This window comes from Indicator indicator, chromosome 1 (assembly GCF_027791375.1).
Source record: "Indicator indicator isolate 239-I01 chromosome 1, UM_Iind_1.1, whole genome shotgun sequence".
Classification (NCBI taxonomy): domain Eukaryota; kingdom Metazoa; phylum Chordata; class Aves; order Piciformes; family Indicatoridae; genus Indicator; species Indicator indicator.
The window spans coordinates 87,105,752-87,127,748 of NC_072010.1; the positions used below are offsets into that span (position 1 = coordinate 87,105,752).

Here is a 21,997-nt window from a genome sequence, read left to right on the forward strand (position 1 = left end):
GCTCCTTCAGTTAGAGCCCGCATCAGCATGAACGCAATTTCCATGCATTGTTTCAGTCTCGAAATGAAACAATTTTCATTAATGGAAACCTGGTTCTCAAGCAGAACAATTAGACCCACTTCAGGCTGAAAAAAAGATAAAAGCATGCTAATTTGGATGGAGGACTCTTCTTTCAAGGCAGCCAATTGAGTCATCAGCCTGCCACCCACCTGACCGTCTGACAGGTAATTAGGAGATAGTCCTCTTTTTGTGTGGAGTGTGTGCGTAAACCTCCACATGCTGGTGTCACTGCCCATTGGGACTTCCAGGGGAGAGAGGTAGGCAGTAGCAAGAGTGAGGAGAGCATGTTTGTCAGAAGGTGCCCAATGAACCGACTCGATTTGCTTATTTAGCTCATTGTTTTTGTCTTTTAACAGCTACCTGAAGTTTCTGGCTGTAAAGTCATCATGGCAGACCTGGGCTGCAAGAAACCCAGTGACTGCACTGCCTCCAGGCTGCTCAGCGTGGTGGAGAGCGAGCTCCGGGCTGGGAGAGACAAAGGCGACCCCACAGAGAAGCAGCTCCAGGTTGTCCTAGAGGATGCGACGCTCTGGCAGAGATTCAGGGAAGTCACTAATGAGATGATTGTGACCAAGAATGGAAGGTGAGTGATCTGCTCAGCACTGTAGGGTAAGTGTAGGTGACAACTTAGGGGGGTTATGTGGTTTAGTAATAAACTGTGTGTGCAGACTTGAAAGAACTGCAATGAGCACGTTAACAGTTCTGTGCCTACAGCCTTGCAGTCTCCTAAACCAGAAAGGGGTGTCCCTGCTTCTTTTTAGTCACTGCTAAATGATTCCTGTCACCCTTTTTTCCTGTTTGTGGAACATACTGTAAAAATCCATTGGCTGACTTAAGGTTGCATGAAAAGGGAACTTTTGCAAGGGAATAGATGCTTCCTCTCAAATCCTTTTGCATGATTTCTTGTACTAGTAATCATCAGCCTTTACTAACGAAGTCCTTACCTGTAGACCTCAAATTACTGTACAGAAGTAGATCAGTGTTGTTATCCCCCAGCTGCAGTTCCTATCACTCTGTCCTTGAGTACTAACAGCTTGTACAAACAGTCTGTACTAGAAAGAGGTACAATAAAACTGTGCCATGCGTGGCATGTATGTGCAGCCCATATTGCATTGCCCCACAGTGGTACTGCTCTGTAGCTGTTGCTGTTGCCCTAAGAAACAAGTGCAGAATATTGGTTAATACATACAGTTTTAGAAAGACAGAATGTTATGATGTAAATATTGGTTAACATGCACAGTTTTAGAAAGACCAAATATTGTGATGGTAAAGGATCACACATCTTACTATTTGGGGAACACAGAAAGGTGTGGGGAAAGAGTGCGAAACCTGGAGAGGAAGATACTAAATCTGAATCAGACACTGGCTTGTAGGAGGCTTTCCACAGAGGTTCTGCTCTGAACTGGGCTGACAGGAGAGTCTAGTTCGTAAAAGAGAGGCAGCTGCTAAAATACGGTTCACTGGTATAGTGGTACTAAGTTTTTCATTTCATGTACCCTCACCAGCCCTCTGTCATTCCCCTTCCTGCACACCCCGCCCCCCGCAAAATTTCCACATATTCCTTTTACAAGAACTTTCAGGAGAGCCACAAAGGAGTGAGGAATGAAGAGATGCAGATGAAGATTTACTCATATGGTGTGACTTTTATTAATTTTGTAAACTCTGACTTAGCAGAATCTGTGGGTGATAGTACTGTAGCTTGACAAGGGACCCAGGTGAAAGCTGTTACAAGGGAAAAATCTAGTCTGTTGTTTCAGCAAGGTTTTCCTGATGAGAGAACAGCTGCCTTCCCCAATTTGAGCTTTTGCTGTAACACTGCCTATTGCCCTTCTGAGTCCTCCCAATGACCTACAGGGATAGAAATCTTCTGAGGTTCTCTTCACACTGAGAAGCTGCTTTTGCTTCATTTGAATTGCTTTAAAAACTGCTGTTAGGCTACAGCAAATTTCTGAGTGGACTTTCATGCAGGGTATGGTAGATTAAACTGACTCCTTAGCAGTGTAAGTGACCAAAAATGAGGTAAAATAGGTTTGCCTCAAATTAATTAAATTAATGCAAAGAGCTGCACATTGCCCGCAGGGATTTTTTTCAGTTTCTTTCAGCTAAAATAAATCTCCACTGCATGGTAATATTAGTTCTCTCTGAATGTCTAGGTGAGTGCACAGATAAAATCTTTTTATGATGATAAGGAGATCTTTCATAATTTGAATATGTCTAATTGCTCTTTATTTCATTCTATAAGCTGCCTTATTTTTCTTTATTCTAATTTACAGCATCCCTTCCTAAAGCCAGTGAGAGCTCCATAAATTCCAGCAGGAGCAGGAATATGTTAATTATGATTGAATTACAGCAATCTCAAAATATACAGCATCAGGAACTATAAAAAAGGATGTCTTGCATTTCTGAAAGTGTCTTCCACAATGAACACATCAGCACACCAAAAAAAGGAAATGTAGACAGTGGCCTGCAGCAAAGGTCTCTGAACAACTCCATGTTATTCAAAAGGAGACAAACTTGAAAGTTTCCTATGAGTGCTGAGTCTTTTTCAGGGTTGATATTGTTTAGTAATTATGCCCAGAGGGATTCTCAATAGAAAAAAAAATTGATCTAATACTGCTGCTGCTTAAATCAGCAGAACTAACTCATGTCACTCTTTCTGAAGGGTGTATGAATGCTTTTGAAAACTGTGTTCTGTAATGAACAAGAAGAGCCAGTCTGAACTTCTGCATGTGGAAACTAAGACAGTTTGTGCTGACAAGCTGTTACGCAAAATTCAGAAATTAAACCAGAACTTGATACAGGAGAATCCCAGAGAATGAAAGGCTTCTTGATTAGTGCTTCTCCAGTGTCAAATTCTAGCATGCAGAATTCTATCTGCTGTAACTGAGTTATCTCTAATTGGCACCCAGAGTCCAAAATGTCATAATTAGATGAACTAACTTCATTGTTAATACATAGATACATCTCCCTTGCTGTGTTGTACTTTGTGACAATAATCACCTTCCATAGCAATGTGCCTAGGTACACAGGGAAGATAGATGTATTCATAGACTCATGGAAGGGTTTGGTTTGGAAGTGACCTTGAGGATCGTCTTGTTCCAACCCCTGTTGCCATGGGCAGGGACACCTTCCACTAGACCAGACTGCTGAGAGCCTCATCCAGCCTGGCTTTGAACACCTCCAGAGAGGGGGCATCCCCAACCTCCCTGGGCAACCTGTTCCAGTGTCTCACCACCCTCACTGTAAAGAATTTCTTCCTAATACCCAGTCTAAATCTACCCTCCACAAGCTTCTATCCATTCCCTCTCATTATATCACAACAAACCCTTGTAAAAAGTCTCTCTCCAGCTTTCTCGTAGGCTCCTTTCAGGTACTGGAAGGCTGCTATAAGGGCACTCAAGCCTTCTCTTCTCCAGGCTGAACAGACCCAACTCTCATAGCCTGTCCCCACAGGGGAGGTGCTCCAACTTTCTGATCATCTTCATAGATCTCGTCTGGACCTGTACCAACAGTTCAATGTCCTTCTGGTGTTGGGGGCTCCAGAACTGGACACAGTACTCCAGGTGGAGTCTCACAAGAGCAGAGTAGTTGGGGAGAATCACCTCCTTTGTCCTACTGGTCACACTTCTTTTCTGAACAGGAGAGACATCAGTCAATCCAAACCACATGCTATATCACAAAATACATCCTGATGAGTGCAGTTGATATGGTGGGAATCAATCTCCTACTTTATTCAGACTACTGTATTCAGTTGTCATTTCAATGTCAAACACTGTTTTCTGACTGAGCAGGTTTTCTCTCTCAGTGTATGCTTCTGGAGGCAGGAAGATGCTACTTTTCCCCTCTGCACGTAAGGATACTAATCCACAGTGGATTAATGCAGGTAAGCATGACTAGGAGGGGAGAAGCCCTTTCCAGGCTGAAGTGCTAAAGCAACTTCACCTGTTACTACACATTCAAGTTTGATATCAAACATCTTCCCACTCAAATTCTGTTCTGTGGAGTAATTGTAGAGGATCTGCTCTAAATAAATTGAAGAGGCTGAAGTATTCTGCTACTGCAGAAATGGAGGTCACATGGCCTGTTGGATCATTAAAACAAACATTCAGACTGAAAGAGTTTTGGAGAGATCATCATTTGCCATGCTAAAAGACTGGGAAATGTGATTTTAACAGTGAAGTCATCTAATCAGCAGAACAAGTGATAAATTTTCTGTCATTAAAATCTGTACAGTAAAGATATTCTGGTCCAGTTGAGGATTAAATGTGTATGAAGCAAATTAACACAGGGAAGAACTATAATCTCTGTGATACAGGAGGTTAGAGTTGTTGGTGTTGTATTCTCCTCAGGGGAGGTTTAGACTGGACATTAGGAAAAATTTCTTTCCTGCAAGAGTCTTCAGGCTTTGGAACAGACTGCACAGGGAGGTGGTGGAATCACCATCTCTGGAGGTATTCAAGAAGGCTGTAGATGTGGCACTTCAGGACATAGCTTAGAATAGCACATGGTAGTTGGGTTATGGTTGGGCTTGATGATTTTGAAGGTCTTTTCCAAGCTTAATAATTCTATGATTTTGGCATTAGTCTATAGGTCTTTTGGAGACAAACTTAGGCCTTTTAAGTAGAAAGGGAGAAATGACTGAGGGCAGAGGAATTAATTTGTATGTAACACAAATAGTTCTGAGAAATCCACTGAGGTTAAGTTTTCACGTGGATGATTTTTCCCTTCCACTTCAGTTTCAGCTAAAGGTGTTACTTTAAAGACTGACTTTAGGGATTCTGGGAAGTGCAGTGAGCAACACATCCATACCTTTTATAACATCCGAGATTGATAAGGCCAGGCTGGATGTGGCTCTGGGCAACCTGATCTAGTGGAAAGTGTCTTTGCCTGTGGCAGGGGTGTTGGAACTAGATGATCCTTGACGTCCCTTCTAACCCTGAAAATTCTGTGATAGTTGGTGCATCCTGGTCAGAAAGACATATTAAATGTAGCATCTAAATCTTTGGCTAAGTTTCTAGTTAGTTTGAAAAATCATGGTTCAGTCTATCTTCCTTAGTATTGCACTGGTCCTACATCACCAAGTATTAGATGAAAAAAATCTCAAATTTCTCAAATCCTTTCCTTTCCTGTCAGCAGAAGGTGCTGAATGTATACATTAAGAACTATACAGAGGTGTCCAGAAAGGTAGGTGATGAGTGGGATGTCACAGGAGACTCCTAGCAATCTGCAACTGGATGTCACTGGAGCATAGCTTCAGCTGGAGCCCTACTAATTCTAGACTTTCAGGCACTAGGATGCCAAATCAAAGCTGTGTAGCATGGTTCTCAGGTACTGGGACAGTCAGAAAACTGCTGAAAGTCTAGCTGTGAGCTGCTGCAAATCTCCTTTACAAAAGAAAATTAAAAAATTTAAAAAATGGATAGAGAAAAGTTGGCATTGGACCCTTAGGCACAAAAAGAGCTTTTTCCTAAAACGAAAAGAAGGCAGTATTTCAGTTTTAAATGCACTGGGAAGATGATAGAAGGCTGGATGACAGATGTGGTTGTGGCTCCATCCTTGGAGACATTCAAGACCTGATGAGGCCCTGGGCAGCCTGCTCTAGTTGGAGGTGTCCCTTGCTTGCTGCAGGGGGTTGGACAAGATGACCTTTGAGGGTCCCTTCCAACCCAATGCAATCTGTGAATCTGTGAATGTTTAGAGCTTAGTAAAAGACAACACTGCCTCTAAGATGGAACTGAAAGCAGAAGGACCTGATCAAGTTGTTGAGGTCAGAGAATATGTTAGGATGGGACTAAATTACTGGAAGAACTGATAAGTGCAAAGAGAGCAGCAAGGGGTTTAACCCAACTACTCAAACTAGAGATTTATGTAATTGTGGTGGGACAGTATTGCAATACTTGCTCTTAGGAAAGGGAGAGCAAACATTTCACCTAACTGCAGACATTTAAATTTATTCAGGATGTATTTTGAAGGAAAGAGTAATGAAAAATGTGGAAGACAGTGGAAAATGAGATTAATAAATTTAAATTTATTAAATTTATGTAATGCCAAACTAGCCTGACACAACCCCAATAAAGTCCAGAAGTGTTTTTAGACAAGGAAATTATAGCAGAGTTACGAGGGCTTTTAGAATAGCACTGCCTGGAAACCATTACCCAAGTGGGAGATGTTTGCGATGAACACAAGAACCAGAGGAAATGAGAGAGAGCAGTGATTAACTTTGCTCACAAAGATTATGTAATATGACCATTCCTTCAATGGAAGGAAGAAAAACTTGTTGTGCAGAGCGGTGTAGCAAATAAATCTAACTGGACCCTGATGAGTACCTGGCTGGGATTATGTCCTGATTGCTGGAGACTGCAGGATGGTTTCAGAGAATATATCCACAGTCAGAAAAAGTGGGACTTGGCCACTGGACAGACTGCAGGGTGATTTCAGCACTAAAGAAATGCACTTAGAGTCATAGCATCATAGAATGGTGGACCTCTGGAGATCACTTTGTAACAGAGTTCTGCAGTTAATGCAGTGGATCTGTGGTTCAACTCTACCTTCTCACGTGTTTTCAACTCTGTCATGTTTATTGTCCCACACCTAAGGATGTATTTAGCATGTCCAGATTCTATGGCTTCTACTGATGCTATACACAGTTCACAATGTTTGCAACTCTTGGTATAGTCCAGACCTTCATGCCCTGCTTTAGAGCTAACATTTGTTTGTTTGTTTGTTTGTTTGTTCCTCTCCCCCCCCAATGACTGAAATGAAATAAAATAAAATAAAAATAAAATGAAGGATTAAGATTTAAGAGACATCTTCAGCTAGATGGAGGAATGAATGGAGAATGGTTTTTCGATTGACCTGATCCATGAGCATCTGTTCATAAACATACTGAGGAGAGGTGTTTCAAAACCAGCTTCCAATGATGTCTCCCTTTTTGTGTTTCTTGGCCAGGCGGATGTTCCCTGTTTTGAAGATCAGCGTGTCAGGCTTGGACCCAAATGCCATGTATTCCTTCCTGTTGGACTTCGCACCAACTGATGGCCATCGCTGGAAGTATGTCAATGGAGAATGGGTGCCGGCTGGGAAACCAGAGCCACCAAACCACAGCTGTGTCTACATCCACCCAGACTCTCCCAACTTTGGGGCCCACTGGATGAAAGCTGCCATTTCCTTCAGCAAAGTCAAACTTACCAACAAGCTCAATGGGAGTGGGCAGGTATGGTCTGATGTTTCCCCATACACCTCTTGGCTTCGATTGCAAGCCCCTACCAATCAAGAAATATCAAGGGTGCATTTATGTAATTATAGAGACCCTTTCAGGCCTCTTCACCCACAGATGCCAATTATTCTCTGGAGGCCAAATGTAAACAGGAATAAACAGGCCTTAATTGGCGCTTTCAGATTTTAATGGACTTCTTGATGTTAAGAGAGACAGAGTGCTGTGGTTTACTTAATCATCAGGGGGCTTTTCAGAGTTGGTCTTGTGTGCTGGAGATTTTTACATAGGATTTCAGAGCAGGGGGAAAAAATGGTCACGGGTATTAGGTTTTTGTTGTGTTCCCCCATGTTGTTTGGTGTAAGTGGAATGTTGGCAGGAGTCAGATAGCAGAATAAAAGGCTGCTCCTAAATGAAATAATTACTATGTCTGCTTCTGCATCATGATAATTATCAATATTCTATTGAATCAGCTTTGGCCTTTGGAAAGAAACCACATGTACCAGAAATAAGTGACTTTCTCTTTGAACCTCTTAAAAATGCAAACAGGAAAATTAGTTTTGTTTTGTCTTTTATTTTTGATGGTGCATCTAAAGGCAAAATGTTGCAGAAGACCTTCTGTTCAATTGCTTGTTTTGTACAAAACTCCTACATTGGATGATGCTTGTCAGCCCAGAATCAATTTCTTTCATGTAAATATTATATATTCACTGTTTGTTATTCCCATTAGGTTTGTGAGGTACCTCCATCAGCCTAGCACCCTAACTAGGAAGGACATCATCTTGGTTTTTGTTACAGACTGGAGAACATAAAGATGATTTGTTTTTTCTTAAGTCACATAATAAATCACCACACAAGATTTATGATAGAGCATAGAATGGGATTTGAATTTGCAGATTCTTGCCTGGCATGCATGACCTCAGAAAAGTGTGCTTGGGGATAAAAATCTACAGGAAAACAACGTGGAGGGTCAAAGAGAACCTGGGAAAAAACGGGAAACACAATACATACATACACACACACATGGTGGAGAGGGAAAAATAGAAAACAAGGGAGGAAAAGATAAATGAGAAACAGCACTGAAACAGAAGACACTAAATAAAAATGAACAACTGAAGATTTCCTTGATTTTTTTTTTTGAATCTTGACCACAGTCTCAAGGTAAACCACATCCCTGTTCTGTGTTTCATCTTCCTTCTCTATGGTGTTATTAGAAAGTAATAGCTGACTAGAAGTGCTTTATGTTAATGGTGGCATTCTTTCATATATATATGTGTGTGTGTAGATAGATATATATCTATCTATGTATCTATATCTATATGTATGTACACACACATGTAAGCACACAGCAGTTTCCAAAGTACTGTTTGTTTGTTTTAAACTACCTTTTTCTGGCAGTAGAGAGAATTAAGCAACAAAATAAACTTCTTGAAGAAGGTATGTTGTGGATTCAATGCTATTCACAGCTTTTGATGCCAGATTAGAGACATCTGCCAAGCCTCATTTAGATACACTTCAGAAAGGTGACTAGGTGGCTGCTTCAACTTCCTCCTAGCCCTAATTTCTATGATGATGATTCTGAATCTTTCAGATAGTGGGAACAGGACAGGGATTGCCCCTTCATTCTTTCAACAGCCCTTACTGCAGTGGAAACTTAATGGTTTGAATGCCATAGCTGCTGATATGAATATTCACTAATGCAGTATAATGCAGCTGTATCAAAACTTTTAAATTCAAGTCCTGTGAAGTCTAATTTTATGATTTTTGGGGTTTTGGCATTGTGGTTCATCATAAGGGAGGGAGGCACCTGCCCTGCTCTCACTGAATGGTGAGGGTTTGTCAGTGACATCTGGTCTGTTACAGAGCCAGAGCGAGAGAGCAGCCATGGGATACCAGATTGGGATCTGTCTCTCTGTTTTGTTTTCTGCAGATAATGTTGAACTCCCTCCATAAATACGAGCCCCAAGTACACATAGTTCGTGTAGGAGGTCCCCACAGGATGGTGATGAACTGCTCTTTCCCTGAGACACAGTTCATAGCCGTGACTGCCTATCAAAATGAAGAGGTAGGCGGATTCCACACTGATGCTCTTGGTCATCATTGATGAGATTGTTAAAAGCTTATTAGCTACAAGGTTGGCATGGACAGACTGATCCTTGTTTCCCCACTGGTCCCTCACAGTGTAATGCTCCATCCACTCTGTCTTCTTTCTTTAGTAGAACATTGTTTAATGTAGCATCTGGCTGCAGTACTAAGCTAAGTTTAGCTTAATATCCTGCCATGACTATTCCAGACTGCTCCATCTGTCCTGACATCCCAATCCCTTTCTGGAAAAACTCTCTGCAGTCAAGTCCAACATTTTTCTCCAGGAATGACTGATAGCTACAGTGATAACTCTCTCTCTCCCCATTCCTTATGATCCATACAATTGTAGAACAGCTCAACATTCCATCAGAAAATTTCTTCCCAACCCCCAAAATGTTATCGAGGGATGCTTTGGATTTGTGACATTTGCTAACTCATGTGCCACATGCCCTTATCTAGAGTTGCTGCAGATTTGATTCATACTTGGTAAAAGTTCAGTGTTGAAATTCTCATGAAAAAGTCCACTATCCCACAGGATTTGCTAGACTGGACTATTGCATTAGGCAATTAATGTTCTGCTTGTGGCACTGATCAGTACACAGCACTCTGCAATGAGCAAAGCTCTCTCCTAACCAGCCCTGAAAAAGTCATGTATGAAGATATGTTTTGTTAGGCTAACCAAGTCAGTTCCATTTAGATTACTCTGGAAGATGTTTTGTCAAGTTTCTATTCCAAACGGCCTTCACTAATATGCTTTGTTTTCTGCAAACTCAAGATAACAGCTCTCAAAATCAAGTATAATCCCTTTGCAAAAGCCTTCCTGGATGCAAAAGAAAGGTGAGTTCATTTTTTTTCTCCAGTACTGTTTTGCTACACTGACAGTTAAAACTGTGGCATCACAATGTGAAAGATAAATGGTATAACTCAATCTTGTTTCTGCTGAGTTCCAGAGTCACTCCATTGATACTAGCAGGTAGATTCTTTATGTAATTATTACAATAGGGTCTGAAGTGGGTGAACATCCTCTTTGAGATCTTAGGATTAGCATTCTCTAAACAAGAAGCCTGAAATGATATGATGGGAACTTCCCCAATGAAGTTACATACCCTGTGTGTTCTGTATATGGTACTTACAGGGAATCCCATAAATTGATAGCTTGGGGAGAATAAAAGTTGACTGCAGATGTTGAAAAGCATACTAAAATGAAATTGCAGTGTCACTGTAATGTAACTGGACTGCTGTTATTTAATGTGTGATTAAGTATGATGTGTTTATTAAAAGCAACCTGTAGGTGATAACTATATAAGACGGTAGAGACGCTTCCATCAGAAACAAATTGCAGTTTATCTTTCAAAGTTTTACCTCCATCATCCATGCTAATGCAGTGAGGCACCCAAATGATTCATTCCAGGCCACAATTGCTAATAAATTTTGTCTGGACCTGCTATGTCTTCCTACATGTCAAGTGTCCTACGTGCTTACAGGAGGATCTGTATTTTGTTCCATTCCTCTCACCACTTGAGAAGCTGTGGTGATTCAGTGTCAGGATTTCTAGCTATGGGAGGGGAATTGCTGCGTTTGGCTTACCTGGCTGGGAGGGCAAGCAGAGCTCTGCCTTGTTCTGAGTAGGGGGTCCAGACTGAGGGTTGTTGGTGCAAGCAGGAACAGCACCCACAGGTAGATTTAGAATTCCATGTTCATTCCTCATTTGACATGAACTTAGGAGCATTTTTATATGTACCATGAAACACAAGTTCCTGCTTCCTTTATGGCAGACTGGAGAAAAGTCTACTGCCTAACAAGTGGTAAAAGAAGGATTTGCCTTCTTTTTAGCTTCCTTTCCCCCCATTTAAAAGTAAGTAGCTCAGGTTTTAACTTTCTTTTGTAATTTCTCAATGAGAAGTTTTGCCACTAAGTATTTTACTTTTCAGAAACCATCCCAAGGATGCTCCAGAAACAGTCTCTGAAGGTCAACATATGACATATTCTCACTGTAAGGTTTTTATTCATGTTGCCTGGACATTTTGTGTGATATGATAGATGCTAAGACAATGGGACCTGTTTAACTGAATCATACCAGTCATTCACTGAGCCCTGAATTGTGTTCAGGGAGAAAAAAAAAAAAAGCAAAGAAACTTCACAGTAGGAAATAGCAACAGTTTCTGCTACCGTTTCTGCAGAGGGATCATTTTACTTATGATCCCCTTTTTCAGTATTAAAAGGAATATAGAATCAAGATGATGTATGACATTTTCAGGGCTTTGTTCTGCCTTTCTTTTCTTGCATTTTAAATGTGAATGTTTTTGTCACCTATAAAATTACCTTTTATTGGTGAAGAGGTAGAAAAAAAATGGGAGGATCAGAGGTTGTGATTAGAATCATAGACTCATTTTGATTGGGAAAGACCTTTACGATCATCAACTCCAGCTGTTATCTAACTCTGTCAGGTCTGGTGCTAAATTATTTTAATTATTATTTTAATGATAATGATTGTTGTAATGATAGTCAGGTTTTCTTCCATTTGTTCTTTTATATTTGTGACTTTTTCATTGTTTTCAAGTCTTGGGTTTTTTAGGGTTGGTGGGGGTTTGGTTTTGGTTTTGGTGGGGGTCTTTTTGATTTGTTTTGTTTTGTTTTTTTAGGGGTGGGTTGTTTGGTTTTTCAGTTGTTCCATAAACCAATATCTTGGAATCTGCTCAGTGTTTCTGAGGCACAGCTGATTCTGCAAGAAGGCTGGTTACATTCTTTATTGTACTCCAGTCCTTCATTCAATAACAGTTTTCTTCTCTCTTTCCCCTCCAAGTGGGTGGCTGGTTGATTTCCAACCCAGATACGATGTGTGCATCAGGAAGCTCCAATTATCAGTACACAGGACCTTTACCTCTGCCAGCTACACACACTCCTCATAGCTGTGAGCGATATTCAGCGCTGCGAGGCCATCGAGCTGCTCCCTACCCACCTCCCTACATGCAGAGAAATCATTCACCTACAGGTACAACTGTAACACTGCTTTGCTTCCAGGGGGCAGACACTCTGCCTGCCTGACTCTTGCTAGAGGTTAGCATGAGCATTAGTACAAGCAAGAGCTGAAGCTAGGAAATGGCATGAACCCTGCATTGAACCCTGTGTGCACAGGGTGTGTTTAAGGCATCAAAACAAAAGGTACAAAGAGCTAGGTGCACTGTAGCTATTGATTATAAATGAGAGTGAATAATCTTGCTTAAAATACAGCTCCAAATTATACAAGAAGAGCACTGGAAACCTTCTTTTGATGTCATGTGGTGAAGCACTCTCGAGTCAAACCAGCCCTTAGGAACATCGCATGCCAGAATGTCTTCCGAGTCCCTTTTACCCTCTAGATCTGGGTGCAGAGTGCCAGAAATTGACTCTAACTTGATCAGAAGAAATTGGCCAGAAACAAGAATAAGGATAAAGTAATCTGCTCACTAATCATAATTCAGCAAGGCATCCTGTTTAACAGAAATATTTAAACTCAGGTTATAAGGAAATCTGTATCAAAATATTGTCAGTCATATGGCAATTATCATTAATGAAAAGACTATTAGTCAGACTTGCAAAATGCATAGCCCATGTGTATCATGCTATATCTTCTCAGAGATCACACCTGGAATTACAATTGCACCTTGCTATCCTCTTAATTAAAACACTTGAATGTTGTCCTTTTACCAGTGGTTAGGATCCTCATGATCAGATTGCTTCGTCAGGCCTGCTGGTGTTCTGCTCCTTAGGACAGTATCTCTGCAACAGTCTCTAAGGATTTGTTTCTTGCTTTTTTTTTTCTTTGCCCCCAAAGTTAATTTGTTGGAGAGCTCCAGCAATAATCTTCAAGTATTCTCAGGACATGATAGCTGGACTTTGCCATCCTCTCCACATGCTAATTTGCTCTCAGTGCCACACACCAAGGGATCTGCCAGCCCTGGACCCAGGTAAGGTTATGGGAAAACTGCTAGTATTAGGAGGAGTGAGGCTTGTAGGAATGCCCTGGTGATTCACACTTTCTTCCAAGCTTTAATTGGTGCCCAGGATTTGAAACAGGTCCTAAGTGCTCAGCTTGAGATTCCTGGACAGATCTTTACAACAGGCTACTTATCTCCTGCTCAGAAATCAATGTGAACTTTGTTTTTCCCCTGCACTACTGAAAACCAGGACCTTGGAACAGCCACATAAAACTCTGGTATCTACAATCTGTGAGCAATTTAAAGCCACATTATTTTTTCTCTAGATACTTCTCACTATTCTCCTGCACAAAATGAGGATATTTCTCCCAGGCAGGGATGTAACAATCTGATTCATGCTCAGTTAAGAAAATACTGTTAATAGAGTAGTAAACAATACTAGGTATGGTTGGAATTTAGACCTAGAGAGTCAATCAAGTATTTCCCCTTCTTTTCCAAAAATAAATGCATACATTTCTTCTCTAATTTAGGTTTCAGTAAAATCACCTGCAATTGTTTAAAATTCTCAAGTGTTCACAAAAAACCCCAAAATCATAAAAAAAATCTTTAAATCTTGAAACCTTACCTGGTTTTGCACATTGCTTTCCATTCCTCTCAACAAGGTCACCAGTTCTGATGGGTTACTGATAGTTTTTTACTTAAGATCTGCAAAGCTGAGCTAGTTTAGTAACTCAATTTGGGTAGCTACCTTTTAGCAGTTAACACACTTGGTTTTACTGTAGTGAGTCTTGTGCTGGGGAAGATGCTTTAAAATAAGATATTCAATATGTACTGCCTTTTTTTTTTCCCCAGCCACTACCCTTGCCTGTGGACAGTGAGCAACAGTGCTGTCAATGTTGCCAACCCAGGAAGTGAGGTGAACAGCAGCCCTCCAAGCATGTTTCTAAGGGGTAATGTCCCCTTACCCACTGCATCATCGGTCCAAATGCCTCGGCAGGGAATGGTGTCCAGCAGCATGGAAACACAAGGCGAAGCCTCTCTAGGCAGACTAGCCGACTCTGTGTGGACATCCTCACACTCCTTCTAGTGGACAGGTGGCTCAGGAGGGAAGCTTAGCCAAACAAGACTGACACTATTGTTGGAAAACAATTCCCTAGAATTAGAACCATAGAACCATTGAGGTTGGAAGAGGCTCTTGAGATCATCAAGTCCAACCACTCACCTAGAGTTCACATCCCACCACTACTGCTAAGCCACTACCACCACTGAACCACGTCCCCCGGCACCACATCCACACATCTTTCAAATATCTCCAGGGATGGTGAGTCCACCACCTCCCTGGACATGTTCCAATGCTTGATAACCCTTCCTGTGAAGAACTTTTTCCTAACATCCAACCTGAACCTTCCTTGGCACAACTTGAGGTTGTTTCCTTTTGTCCTGTCACTCGTTGCATATGAGGAGAGACCGACACCCACGTTGTTCCAGTCTCCCCTGAGGTAGTTGTAGAGGGAAATGAGGTCTCCCCTCAGCCTCCTCTTCTGAAGACTAAACAACCCCAGTTCCCTCAGATGTTCCTCATAAGACTTGTGTTCAAGGCCCTTCACCAGCTTAGTTGTTCTTCTCTGGACATGTTCCAGCACCTCAATGTCCTTCTTGTAGTGAGGGGCCCAAAACTGAACACAATACTCAAGGTGTGACCTCACCAGTGCTGAGTGCAGGGGGAAAGAATTGCAGCTCAGAGTAGGGATGTGTATGCAGAAAAACAACTTCATCAAACATTGCTTCCCTTCATGTACCTGCTGTGTGCCAGAGAAACCAAAATGCATAATGCAAAGACAGGAAATGTTGTGGGAACTGGCTTATTACTATAACCTTTATGTGTTAGGATTATTTTCAGAGTGAATCTTTGTAGTTAGTTTTGATTCTTTATCACATAAAAAAATGGTCAGAGACGTGGGACTGAGTGAAGCAGAAATGGCGGTTGGATATTGCATGTCATTTTAAAAGTCCTTTCTGTAACTAGAAGCAGAGTTCAGGGGAAATTGTGAGCAAGTTCACAGCTGGTAATTTGAAGGGACAGTGCTGCTTTGAAGACTTTCTGAATCTGTCACAGGAAGGTTTTCACAGTACTTAAAACAAAGCCTTTCAGGGGATGAAATTAGTCTGGCACTTTAAGGCCTCTTGGAGATGGTATTCTCTGTCTCCCCCAGCTCCTGTTTGCTGTCCATGTGATGTAGGGATACTGGATGTGCATGAGTTGAGAAAGTGACTCCATTGTAGCAGCAGGATGAAGGGCATCTAGTTTAGCATGTACAGTCTGATGTGAGAGTCTTTGAAATGAAAAGTTCCAATGTTTTTGGTATATGCTATTTTGAAAGGATGGAGGGAAAAGAATTATAGAAAATATACTCATCTTGCATTTGCACTTTGCTTCAGGTACAGGGTACAAATAAAATATGATTACATGACATATTATCTCCTCGGTGCCTTTCCAAGGTACACACATACAGTGTTTTTCACCTAAACAGGCTCTGAGCAACTTAAAGCAGGTATGACAGAGGGAAGTTTACAGGGCAGGAGTGTTCGATTCCTTGGCTAGTGACTGGCTGTATGCTTTTCAGCATAGCATTGCATGCTTTTGTACCTGTTTCCCCAATCACCTTTTGTCTCTTTCAGCTTCCTTTTTCAGGCTTCAGCTTTTCCTATCCTGTGTGAGTGTACAGCATCTAGCACAGCAGAGGCCTGATCCTGTCTGGGATTTCTAACCACTAGTGTGTTGTAGTTAATAACAGTTGTCCCTCAGTATTCCTTGTCTTCATGTACATGCTGCTCCCTGTACCTCCTCAGGCAATCTCTATCACCCTCTTGGAGAAGAGTGCTACCAGCTGGTCTCTTGTAGGGGGAAATCAAACATTGCAAGCTAACTCATGTAGGTATGTCTCTATAATTAAGTACCCATCAGCAATTTATTTTTCTTTACAGTCATCAGCATTGATAGAGGCTGGATAGATAGCCCTCAAAGAGGAATTCCTCATCATAGGTATAGAAGAGAGATTCTCCAAAGTTCTTTTGAGCTGGTGTCTCTACAGAGGTGTTTCTGCTTCTGTCAGATACAGTGACAGGCCCTCTGTGAATACTCATCTATTGCATACAGGCTCTGGGAGCAGCATTTTGTTTTGGGTAAATATTAGAAGAAGCAGCAAGGAGAACATTTTCATTCAGACCATCAAACGTACAACTGTCTGGTGAACTCAGCAAGCTCCTGTTTCATATTCTATTACCTTGGCCCTGAACCATCCCCTTAAAGTGCTCTTAGTGTTATGGATTTTCATGACTTTCCCGATCTGGCCTTTCAGATTTGCTGCTGGCAAGACACTGTGCTAAGATGCACTCAGTGGCATTGTTAGTTCTACTGACTTGTCCTGCTATCCCCGAAAAGCAAAGTAATGAATTTGCTTGGGATGTGCATTTTATTGATACAGGCATTGGTCAGACAGGAGCTAACAGAAGTGTAAAAAGCTCTGTGGCCTGATAGCAACGTAATCCTTGTCAGTTCTGACTGTAAATCCACCTTTCCACATTCTGTCAAAAGCTTGGTGATTGACATTTCCATGGATGCTATCACACAAGTCATCCATGACTGTGACAGTTTCAAACCATCACAGTGATCAGTTCCTCAATACTATGTTTCTCTGCCTTGCAGGCAGGCATCCAAGTAGATGTTTCTGTCAAAAATAGCTCTGCTTTACAGATGAGGTTTATTAACTAACTTACACTACCCTCTTCTGGCTGTTCAGTTCCCCACATATACACCACATGCTGAATCAATAGTCGATGGCTAAGAAACAGGCAAGTGGTGACTTCTCTATGTACCAGCACTTCCTTTGTGGTTAATGAGTTGGTTAATTGCTTAGTTTTCCTGTGTACTGCATTACAGTAACAGAAGGGTGATTATAAGGTGTTACACAAACTGTGTTTTTATTTCACAAATAAACAATCTAGGAGGAAATACAGTTAGCTTTCCTGAGAGTACTGTAGGATTGAAAGGATAAAACAAAACAAAACAAAATGAAGATTCAAAGTGACCAGGCAAAGTAATTTTCTTTCTTATTACTGTAAGAACAGCCATGACTGATGTCACAGGAGGCAAAAAGTTCTGAAGTCTTTGAAACAAGCTAAGTTTTTGTCATTGATGGATAATCTGATTTAGCAAAAGCCTGAGACATGACACGAAGAGGTAAAAATACCACAGGCTTGCTCACTACCTTGACATTTTGGTACTTTGGTTTTGAACCTATAGTACTCTTGTTCTCCAACAGACTTCTGCTTGCCACTAAAAACAATACAGTAATTTCTGACAATATTTCATGGTTTGCTATAAGCAGTACCTGAAATTGCAGCAAGACAAGAAAACACACACACATATTTATGCATTTTGACAAAGTCCCTTCTTCATTTTGTGGCAACAAAATACAAGACTGAAAGCACTGCTTGGAGGTCTCTGGGGTAAGTGTACTACCTAGTAAATATACTGCCCAGTATTAGTGACAGTTCATATTTTTTTACGTAACAAGATTATGAGGTTTCTTGGCCCACAAAACACATTAGGTTTTATCCTGACTGAAAAGCCATCCTGGATACAGGGGCTGCAAGGCAGGCCTGTTGGGCTCATTACCCACACAGCAAGCACTTGTGGGTCCATACCTCCACAGAAACCTTCATATAGTTAGAGGGAGGAACCTTTTTTTTTTCAGTTTCTGCAGAGCTTTAATAGTGTACCCAGCTACTAATTGTGAGGTTGAAAGTTGGTTCGTTGGACTCCACGTATTTAATAAAAAAAAGCAAAATAAAAGGGGGAGGTGCGGGGGAAGGGGTTAGCAAAACCAAAAGATCTAAAGGATTGAAAAATCCCCTTTGAGACAAGCTGTTTTACTTCTGGTGCTGTAGTCTCTCCCCCATGTTCTGCAGCTACAAAAGGACACACGAGGGAGCAGCCCTGGGATGCTGGGTTGGAACAATTGTCCTTGGTGGCAGCTCTCCTCTAATGTCTTTTGTGGGCTTGGATGGTCATTGAATCACAGAATGTTAGGGTTTGGAAGGGACCTCTTAGAGGTCAAGTCCCTCTTGCCAATGCAGAATCACCTAGGGCACGTCACACAGGAATGTGTTCAGGAGGGTTTGGAAACTCTCCAGAGAAGGAGACTCCACACTCTCTCTGGGCAGCCTGTTTCAGGACTCTGGCACCCTATACAGCAAAGAAGTTTTTCCTCATGCTGAGGTGGAGCTTCCTGTGTTCCAGTTTGTGCCTGTTGTCCCTTGTCCTACCACTGGGAGCCACTGAAAAGAGACTCTCCGTTTCTTCTTGACACCCACTCTCAGGTATTTATAAACTTTGACTGATCCCCTCCTAGTACTCTCCATGCTAAACAGCCCCAGGTCTCTCAGCCTTTCCTCATAAGAGAGATGTTCCAGTCCTCCAGTACAGAGGGGACTGTAAGGCCCTCTGTAGTCCTCTGTTGGACTCTTTCCAGTATTTCCTTGCCTCTCCTGAACTCTGGAGCTGAGAACTGGACAGAATACTTCAGATGTGGCCTCACTAGGGCTTCACTAGAGAATTGGTGCTTCTCCTCAGCTTGCCTGGCACTGCCAGGCCGTGGTGCCTCTCCTGCTCAAGCAGTGCCATTTTGTGGGTATGGGCAGTGGCTGCCTCAGCTTATACCATGGGCACTGCTCAACATTCAGGGCCAGCGGCTGGGCTGCCACTGTGGAGCGGTCAGCAGCTCTTCTTCGGGTGGTAGGAGGGTCTTGGGTGAACACACAGAGCCACAGCAGTCCATGTGAGCCCCAGGCCCAGTCTAAGGTGGGTGCCTTTTGTCTTGGGCTTTTCCCTCAGGGTTTATTTTCCTGGCACTGGGACAGGTGTTCTCCCAGGTGCCTGTGGCTGTGAATATGGAGAAGTATTTCCTTCAGGGAGTGGCCCACAGCTCCATTTTAAGCCCGCAAGGATATCTGGCCTGTTGACCTCTGTGTGGTGTGGCACACAGCCTAGGTGGCCCCATCCCAAAGAGTCACACCTCCTGTGCTTTGCTCTGTCTTTGTTGGGTCTGCTTCCAGGACAGGTTGTTACAGCCCTCACCTGGCACCAGAGGCACCTGCATGAACACCAATAGAGGGGATAGACAGCTTCAGATGTTCCCATCCACCACTGTGGAGTTTTAATGGAGCATCCCTTCATTCTCTGACAGGCAGAAAAAGCAAACAGATAAACAGCAGCATCCTGAGATGCAGGGGAGAAGATACCACACGCAGAAGGCACTGAATAGCATACTAGCAGCTTATTTTATCTCCTAGTGACGCCACTTTAGCTCTTAACTGGCCTCATATCCATGACTGTGGGCTTTGCATTTTGCACAGGAGCACTGAACACTGGGAAGATGGGCAGGACTGGAGCCCATGTGCCTGTGTAACTTCAATCTCTGCAGCTGCAGCTGGGGCATCACTCCTAGCAAAGGAGTGAAGAGTCAAATTGCACAGGGACAGGGTGCTTACTGGCTGTCACAGCCTGCACCTCCTGTATTTTCTATTCCAGCAGCTAAATTGCTTCTCAGAGAGGATGTAGTAAAAACAAAATATAAACACATAACTCCTGGTGATGACACAATAACAAGGCACCTCTTTTAAACCACAAAAATGTACTGTGTCCCTTGGTTTTGTCAGAGCCCTGGGTGCAATGAAACTTAATTGCCTTGACCAGCCTTACATGAGGCCTCCATCCACACCCCTGCCCTTGGGTCCTGGAGCCTCATTTAAACTCAGCCTGAGGGAATTAGTGTCTGTCTGGGTTGTGTTGGAGAGCATGCTCTGAACTCTCCAAGCTGATATTTGGCTTTCCTAGACATGACTTCTTGTCTTGCCTGCTGGTCACTGGGCTGTTGCTAGGACATGTTTCCAACAGCAGCCCTGTTCTGCTTACTGGGGCCAGCTGCAGTGGGCTTATGCCCTGCTGACGAGACCATTGCCTGCAGTGTGGCAGCCCTTGCCTTTCCATTCTTTGGAATTCAGCTCTGCTTTTACTATTCCTGGAAGGTTTGTGTCTGTCCAATTCCTGTCTGAATTTATGCAGTTTCCTCTGATGAATGAGGAGCTTAACAAGGTGGGTTTAGTGCTGTCCTGACCATCTTTGAATGTGCACACCTTTGTCTCTATATAGATATGACTCTCGAAGCTCCAGAAAGGTGGCACTGAAAATGTCCCTCATAGTGGAATACTGGCTGAAGGTCAGGCTTCTGTGGTATGTGCAACTCCAAGTTTAAAGAGAGAGGGTCATCCCTGGAAAAGAGCCATTTTACTGCCTGAATCAATACTCTGCTTGGTGAAGAGGGGTCGTTCCTCACTTCCATGGTAGCATTTGTTTAGTGAAGAGAGCATACTCCAGGGGAGCACAACAGAAACAGAGGATACTGCTCTCCTTAAGTTTGGATCTCTACTATAATTTCTATTCAGATTTACGTCTTGTGTTCTCTCTCCTAGTTTGGAATATAGAGACCCAGGTAAATTTTCTTGGGCAGGAAATACATAAGCAAATGCCAGATCTGCTAGAACTGCATGATCTGGTAAGAATAAAGTAGTGTTGTGCTTCTAAGGAGTGTGTTCTTTTTTAGCACCTAACTAAATGCTATAGCTATGCAGGACAAAACTTTGTGGATTTTTAGAGTTTTTGGGAGAATTATGTTCCAGAAACCCTAGATGGGATAGTTTGAAAGGAAGACTTAATTGAAAGCACTTACGCATGAAGCTTACTCTTTCTTCTATCAAAGTCAGTTAGAACAGTTTAAAAATTATTGCATAAATTCTTCAGCAAGCCATTTCTTGTAAAGGCAAAGAACATACTTACGCTTGATTTGAAAGAAACCCAACTAAACAATGATGAGACCCAAACCAAAACACAAAATCCAAATCCAAGCTTCTTCCAAAGCTCTCCTTCTCTCCTTCTGATTATATATGTCATTGCTCAACAGTTATGACTTTGCTTTTCAGGTGCTGTATCTCTAAATGTCTTTTGTGCTCTCCTATTCACTTGTTGTTCCAGAGGACAGTACAAAATGCAGAAGGTGCAGAGTGTGTCATGCCTCCAGAGTAATCACACAGAATCACTACAGCTGAAAAAGAGCATCAAGATCATTGAAGTCCAACTGTTATCTAACTCTACCAAGGCCACTATTACATCATATCCTTGAGCACCATATCTAGATGGCTTTCCAATGCATCCTGACTAAGACCTTACCGGAGTAGAAGTGTGGCGATTTAAACAAGGCAGGGAGTAAATGTGAAGTAGGTATAAAATAAGCATATGGACACATGGAAAGATGAGGTAAGCTGAAGGCAGCTCACATGCTGGGACATGTTGTTACAGGTACAAACCCTCTTCCTTTAGGCAAGCTGACTTTGTACTAGCTGATGGTGTAGCCCACAGAGCACAGCTTGGATAAAAGCCTGGGCCATCCTTGACCTTCTCACTGCCTTGATCTTTGCTTGTCTGCTGCTTGTGTAGGTACTCTTCCTCACAGCTCATCATGGTCTGCTCATCCTACACCCAGCCAGCCATGGCATGAGAGTGGGCTGGGCACTGTGTGTGCAGTACGTCTGGTGTTCAGGGATAAAGGTGGTATCTGCTCCACAAACCCAGCTCTGTATGAAGTAACTGTGTAGCTTAACAAAC

General features: G+C 42.3%; 1 protein-coding gene across 1 annotated transcript; it reads left to right on the forward strand.

The window, feature by feature from the left end:
• The first annotated feature begins 276 nt into the window (after positions 1-276).
• TBX19 (T-box transcription factor 19) lies at positions 277-14,362 on the forward strand. Its single transcript, XM_054385083.1, is given in 9 exon segments — positions 277-409; positions 412-643; positions 7,009-7,273; positions 9,204-9,338; positions 10,134-10,195; positions 11,290-11,351; positions 12,162-12,350; positions 13,173-13,305; positions 14,128-14,362. Coding segments are annotated over 9 exon segments (1,446 nt in total).
• Positions 14,363-21,997: the final 7,635 nt, after the last annotated feature.